General features: G+C 30.8%; 1 protein-coding gene across 3 annotated transcripts in view; it reads right to left on the reverse strand.

The window, feature by feature from the left end:
• The window catches only part of Lmpt (Limpet), an 89352-nt gene extending 82291 nt beyond the window's left edge, over positions 1 to 7061 (reverse strand). The window contains exons 1-2 of one of the 3 annotated variants that reach the window (XM_064047157.1): positions 6994 to 7061; positions 6772 to 6865 (exon numbers count right to left, since the gene is read on the reverse strand). In XM_064047157.1, the coding sequence (XP_063903227.1) occupies positions 6772 to 6813 (42 nt within the window). In that variant the 5' untranslated portion in view covers positions 6814 to 6865; positions 6994 to 7061. Of the gene's footprint in view, positions 1 to 5653; positions 5672 to 6771; positions 6973 to 6993 lie in introns of those variants that run through there. The other 2 variants (XM_064047156.1, XM_064047159.1) reach the window with 2 other exon arrangements.
• Between the last annotated feature and the right edge of the window lie 7 nt (positions 7062 to 7068).

Below are 7068 nucleotides of genomic sequence, written 5' to 3' on the forward strand. Positions count from 1 at the left end.
TAAAATAACATATTCCTGTATTATTTTTGGATTATGAATCCGCCTTGACGTTTATCACAATTATTTAACAAACAGTTTTATCAATATTTGCCTCGAATCGATGTTGCTTGAATGTTTGACTTAAGTTTCATATTTACTTACCATGTTTTATTTTTTATTAATTTCCATTTTTATTAACTGACTGACACGTCGAATATTTTCACAAGTACCCCAATTAAGTTCTCGTACTAACCAGCATGTATTTTCACGACTAATATTCAAATTTATCCAAACTTTTGTAACTAATGGAAAAATGTTTTGATATAGTGTTTGTGTAATTCAGTTTTATGAAGTGTAAAAGTTAACTTCCTTGACAACAGATTGCTACTGTCGGTGATGGGACAGTCAAATAAGGATTTAACCATTATACTGTATAATGATAACGGCATGGTTAAATCCCTATTTATGACTGTCCCATCACCGGCAGTAGTAATCTATTGTTAAGGAAGTTAACTTTTACACAATGGGGTACTACCATAAAACCGAATTCGAACTGGGGAATCTATACACGCTGAGAGAATCTATTAAGATAAAGACAAACAGTTACCAATATATGCAGTAAACATGAGAAAAAGAATTATTTTGATAAATTAGAATAAATTACAGTTTAATAGCCACTTTACTATTAACAACATCGTAAAACAACTAAAAAGTCGTCAATAAAACCAATTAAAGCACAAATAAAAAAAAGTGCATTATCTTTGTTTTAGGATCAACAGAAAATATTTTGAGCAATAAATAAATCAGCAAACTTTTATCTTATTACGTAATTAAATTCTTCGAAATTTTGATAAGGCTAATAAATATAATATCGTATGTTTACAGAAAATGTGTCAAAAAAATGTCACAATAAACAATTTATTTTATCGACTCTTTCAGAAACGGCTCATCTAATCGCACCGTTATATTTAGTGTTACATTGTACATGTCAAAATTAGTATGTTTATCCACACCAAAAAATTGATGACGTCAATTAAAAAATTCAACAAAACATTACCCTGCACAAGTGCGAAATGTTATGTACTTAAATAAATTTTCAACAATCTTTATTCTTTGAAAAACCGCAAGTTGGCAAGTAATAATGAAAAAATTACTTTCTTTAAAAACTTGCATTTTCCGTGATTATCTAATCAGTGCAATTAAAAAAAGTTGATCAAATATGCACATTGCTCTACGATGAATAATTCGGCCACTTTCATCGAGAATACGGGTTCTATGAGTCACATATTTTCGATCTATCGATATAACTCACTACTTGTTCCTCATGGCACTAGGCAAGGTTGCCAACATAGTCAAATTAAGCAACCCACAACGTGTCCAAGGTGTCCTTGCCTTGTGTACTCCTTGTAAGGAAATACAGGCATGTGACGTCAGTGACGTCACACATATGCAACGGCTGAGTAATTAGGCGGTGATTTTATGGCTCTTCCCCATCACACAGACGTGACGTTTGCCATATGTTCGCATCATCTGCGGACAAGAACAAGAAATGGACAATGAAAAATCACCGGCACCATTAACATGCCCAGACAAGTGACGTGGCCTTAATAACATCGAGATCTTGTAAAAAATCCGCGTCTCGTTAGTCTAACAGAAATTAGGTTGATTCTACATTCATTAAAGGAGTGACTTTGAACAAACCGTGGTTCAACGCCCGCGAGTTTTATGTAATTTCCTTCAAAACTGATGGCGACAAAAAATTTCATAAAATACAAGATATCTGCAAATCTCTCGGTTGGGAACCTTTTTTACCAAAGGAACAATTAGTTCCAGTTGAACAAACATAATCGCCTCAGCTCGACTTCCATGCTGTTCTGGATTAGACGGAATTTCTTGCTTCTCTATTTGAACTTGACACTAATGGATCCTTGCCGGTCCTAATAATCCTCATCCTTCCGTATAAGAGCGTTTTAATGTGCTAGTTTCAGTGACTTCGAACTAAACCAATATGTGAACGGACGAATTTCTGGTTTTATTTTAAACGTAAAGGAAATTTGCGACCACAAAACCGCTGCTAATTTTAAAATTATGACGTGACACACTGGGATGTTCTTTCACGGAAACATGAAACTGCAGGCAAATTTATGTGACCAATACTGGAATAGCAATTAATATTTAAAATATTTATATTATGCTGGCCATTTGTAGCTGGAGGAGTTTCGTACAAAAAATGATGAAAATATTTACAAGGTTCAAGCAAATATTTTCGAGTTGCTTCATGAGCGTCTACGAACTATAACTTTAATAAGTTTCTAATTAGGCATAAATTACATGTCATTTTGTAACCACATTGAACCTATGAAACTAAGTTCTAAGAAAAGTTGCTGTTTTCCTAGAACAAAATTGTAAATGACATATGTAGCATTCTTGAGTAATGTATGTTAGGAATTTGAATTTAACATAAATTCCAATGTCAGTTTAAAGGATACAAAGCGTACTTACCAAAGATTGCAGAAATTTTTGTTTGTTGTTCTTTATCTTTAAGAATCGATTGTTATTTTTTACATTTTATTCAGGTATGTATTGTTCTCTTAACGCACTGTCCCCATTGTTGAATTGTTATGTTACCACTAGTAATTAATATTGTACAAGATTGGTTCAAGATTGTAATCTTGAAATCTCAGAATTTTCGCATGAGTATGTTGCTTTCAAAAGCTGACTGATTTTTGACTGGGTATATAAAATGTCACCTTATAAAATTCTCTTTAAAGTTATTATATTAAAAAAAAAAACTCATTTGAATTGATAACAAATTATTGTTTTGTTGAAGCGTCTAACATTTACAAATCGTAATGAAATCACAATTTTGCTTTGGCATGCTTCCAGTTCTTGACACCTCTGTTTAAATCTATTAAATTAAGAAGAAATTACAGGATGTTTATAAAATGTCACATAAATTATACACCACAGCATACCAAACCGAGGTATATTTGAATGTTTAAAGTTTCTTACAGTTTGCTCAGTCACTTTCGTAAAATGATGTTTGCAGTTTTTATATTCGTGGTGCAAAAATGTTTAGACTTTCCAAATTAACTTGGAACTTCACTTACTGATGTTAAAAACACAAATGAGAACAGAACGATAAAGTAATTATTTTCTGTAATCCATCTACCTTTTGTTAAAAAAATTACACAACCAAAAGTACAAATTTTAATGCATGACATTAACTCAAGTTATTTGACCAATTAGTGTTTTTAACTTCCTTATTAAACACAAAGTACTTAAACACGACCAAATTGAACGTGTGGGCAGAACGCTTTCTTCTAGTATATTAATTTCCTGAAAATTAATGCGATTAATTTGTAAATATTTAGTCTGCTTAGATGTATGTAATCATAAAAAACATATCAACACGAAGTTGTATCATGAAATTTTACAGAACTTAACTTTTTATTGGTGTAATTTATATGAGGAGCGCACACTCCACTTTAAATTCCATCACAGCTTGTAAAGCACGGAAAATAAAATAAATTCCTTAAACGATAGTAATATTATGACCACAAGCAACAACAGTTTTATTACTCATTTCTTTACTGCAATGCAAGAAGTTATTCCTCGAAGAGCTATAGAGGATTTTAAACGCAACTATAAAAGAGTAAAATTTAATACCTTGTCTGTGTGGGCACGTACAACAAATATTTAACCATTAACACATCAATATAGTGCTTCTATAAAAGAGCTTCCCTAACCCCTCAATTTTTAATTGATGAAATATTGATAAACGGGGTAATGTAAAGCGAGAAGTATCTACTTCGAAGCCTTAACATTATTCTGTTTAAAAAAATCGGGTAAAATTAATACGTTCACCAGCAGGGTCGTAATTCAGAATATATTTTTTTTATAAAAATGAACTGAATAATATTTTGCGATAAAGTTTTCATTTTTACGTGGAGTAATAAACAGAGTTTTGTTATGGTTCTTAATCACTAAATTATGTTAGTGTCTTACCAAACTTTTTAACAAATCTATTAATATACAGTTGCTTGAATAAATTGTAAAATATGATTCTGTAAACTACAAACGAAACAGGATGTTATGCTATAAATTTCATGTATGATTTATTTCACAAAATTTTGAGATGACGTCATGCATTTTTTAAAGAGAATTGGTTGGCAATTATTTATGGAAATTTCAGAACGCGGTTTTTACCACTGTTTTTACCTTACAAAACAGTAAAAAACTGATTTTTACTTATCTCATTTCTGACAAAAAAGTCAACAATGTTTTTGGTACGATTTATAGTTTTTAAGTTGAAAGCAGTGGTGACAACAGAGTTCTAAAATTTCCATGTTAAATGTAAGATTGAACTACAAATCACAAATAAAAGAGGATGTATATGTAGATGTACAACTTTCATTGAGATTTATTTAAAAAAATTTGGTGACGTCAATAATTTTTTACAGGATGGCTGGACAAATTTTAGTTATTGTTTAAAGTTTTACCCGATGATCTTAAACAAATGAAAAATTCAATATTATCGCCGGTCTAATAAAATCCCTAACAGAAAGATAAACAAATAGACAGTAAACAGATGAAAACGAGAGACCGACATTTTCGGATTCTACCAGCTATGAATCTCAAAAAATATTAAATCTTCATTAAAATAACCCTATATTACCATACTTTACGGAATGGATGTTTGAGAATCTAAAAGTAGTGTTTTTCTTAGTCATCTTTCCTGTCTAACACTTTCATTAGTACCTTTAAAATACAACGGAAAAAGAAAAAATTTAAACAATCCAGTCCCGATCCCGCCTGTGTCCGATTTTAAGAAAAAATTATGGTCATATTTCACTTTTGCATACTCTCCAAGAAATTTTCTTGGTCCCTTTTAAAATTTTATAAAAAAAAAGTTATTAATGGTCTACGATCGGCCATAAGCAAAATATCTAGATATCTATAATACCAAATTTTGGTCTTAGTGTTCTTACGTGCTTTATAAATGTTTCATATCTTCAATTCCAGTGAAAAATAAGCACTTCCATCCGATTGTACACTACTTTTCCCACGTTTGTGAGTGAGATTTTGTTTAGCCGTGCATTTGAGCACGTATACAATGTACACTTTTCTCAATAGTTGTAGGAAAAATCGGTTATTGTATGCGTCCAAAACTTACGGTTACTATATCATAAAAAAGGGAATGTATAAAAAATTACCTGAATAACATTTTGAAACTATTTTTCGTCGTGCAAATATTACGAACATGTGGAACTGCCAAGCTTTTACGTGCATCTCGAATTTTAGCTAGCCGATGTCGATATTTTTTTTTTAATTTTTTTGAAAAAATCGATCCATTTTACACTTTCGTTTATTTCTAATGTAAGCTTCGAAATTAACTCATTAATTGAACTAATTAAAACATTTTCATACAAAAAAAATTAACCTCACCTTACACTTTAGATTAGAAATAAATTGCAGTACTGATGGATCTTTAGTAATAGAACAATACATGATCATTAAGTTTCCACAATAGATTAATGAACCTGTTTATTAGCGGATAATTTTTCAAATCGTGACCTTAGAAAAATATCGATTAAAATTTTTATTATAAATAAACAAGTTATACGCTTGATGAGCAATGCATCCTCCCACAAATGGGAATTTATATACGTACCATTGAAATCGTGATTATTGTGAAAGAATGAGAAATGGAAAAGTCCAAATATTTATCTACTTCGCCACTTGCAAATATTTAGGGCAATTGCATGTTTTACTTCTGTAAAACTGTATCACTCATGTTTTCTCAAAAATAACTGTTACTAAATTCACGATAATTATAACAGGCTTAGTTTGCCTTCACTCTGACAAATGCTTATAGAACTAAGCTTATTTCTCACATCTACTTGTTCATCTTCTGACACATTTTCTTCCAAGAAATTAGGTAAGGTCAATTATGCCTTTATCTATCTGACAGCTTATCTACAGCAAACTGTTAGTTTTCTAAGAACTATCGCTGTGAAATTTACATTTCTCTATTAGAATCGTCGGTCGTAAGTTATATGTTAACAGGGTTTCTTAAATAAAATAAATAACAGGAATATAATAACTATTTTTGATAGTTATTGTCTAACTGAAATCTGCTGAAAAGGTGACCAACCATTTACGAAAATTATTACCTACATAAAACTGTATGTAAATTAATAATTATGCATATCTCCAGCTATTATGAAATAATTTTCTAAAAATAAACACGGGAACAATAAAAGAAATAGTATTTCATAATGTAATGAATATTCTTATGATAGTAGTGTTGAACATGCTCATTATATTTCACGCTGAACTTCATGAAACACGCTATTTGTAGGGGAAAAATCGATTATTTCTTACATTCCAAAAAGGTGAATGCCTTCCAGCCTTCCACCTCTTTTGCATAAATCAATAGACATTTTTATATCGCTTGACTGGTTACAAAATCTTGAAATTAATTAATTTTGTTGACGTTGTTTTCATGCGTTTCTAACCGTGACAACATAAACGTGGCCCAAATCATTTCAACAATCTCTAAAACAAGTCAAGAAATCTTATCCACCCTTTTATACACCCATCGTACAACATTAATGGGTACTGTAAAAAAGTAGGTCTTGATTGTAACATCCTGAAAAAACAATTGCCGAAAGCCGGTCGTGGCGGTTGTACTCGAAATAACACCAATCAAATTGGAAAAAAATTGCACCTACACTAACTTAATCAAATAAACTATTATTAAATATTAAAAAAAATGTGAATACTTACATCAGCAGAAAAGTAATCTTGGGGTGTCCTAGTGCATATCATTTTTATGGTTACGTGAGAGGTTTAGAGCAAAAAGACCATAACAACACGAATTCTAGTAAAGTAAAACATAAACACACAGCGATCACATACTTGTAAGTAGTAACAAACAATTTTACTATTTAAAAGCAAAAGAAAAAAAAGTTTATAGGTTAGGTAAACTAAAATGATAAAACAACCTACCACATTACGTTCACCTACACAACTGAATTTAATCAATATTTTCTTCTTCCATATCTGGTTTAAATTTTTATGCAA

The sequence above is a fragment of the Zophobas morio genome, unplaced genomic scaffold, assembly GCF_036711695.1.
Source record: "Zophobas morio isolate AGI-343-1 ecotype UQ-CSIRO unplaced genomic scaffold, CSIRO_AGI_Zmor_V1 ptg000005l, whole genome shotgun sequence".
Classification (NCBI taxonomy): Eukaryota; Metazoa; Arthropoda; class Insecta; order Coleoptera; family Tenebrionidae; genus Zophobas; species Zophobas morio.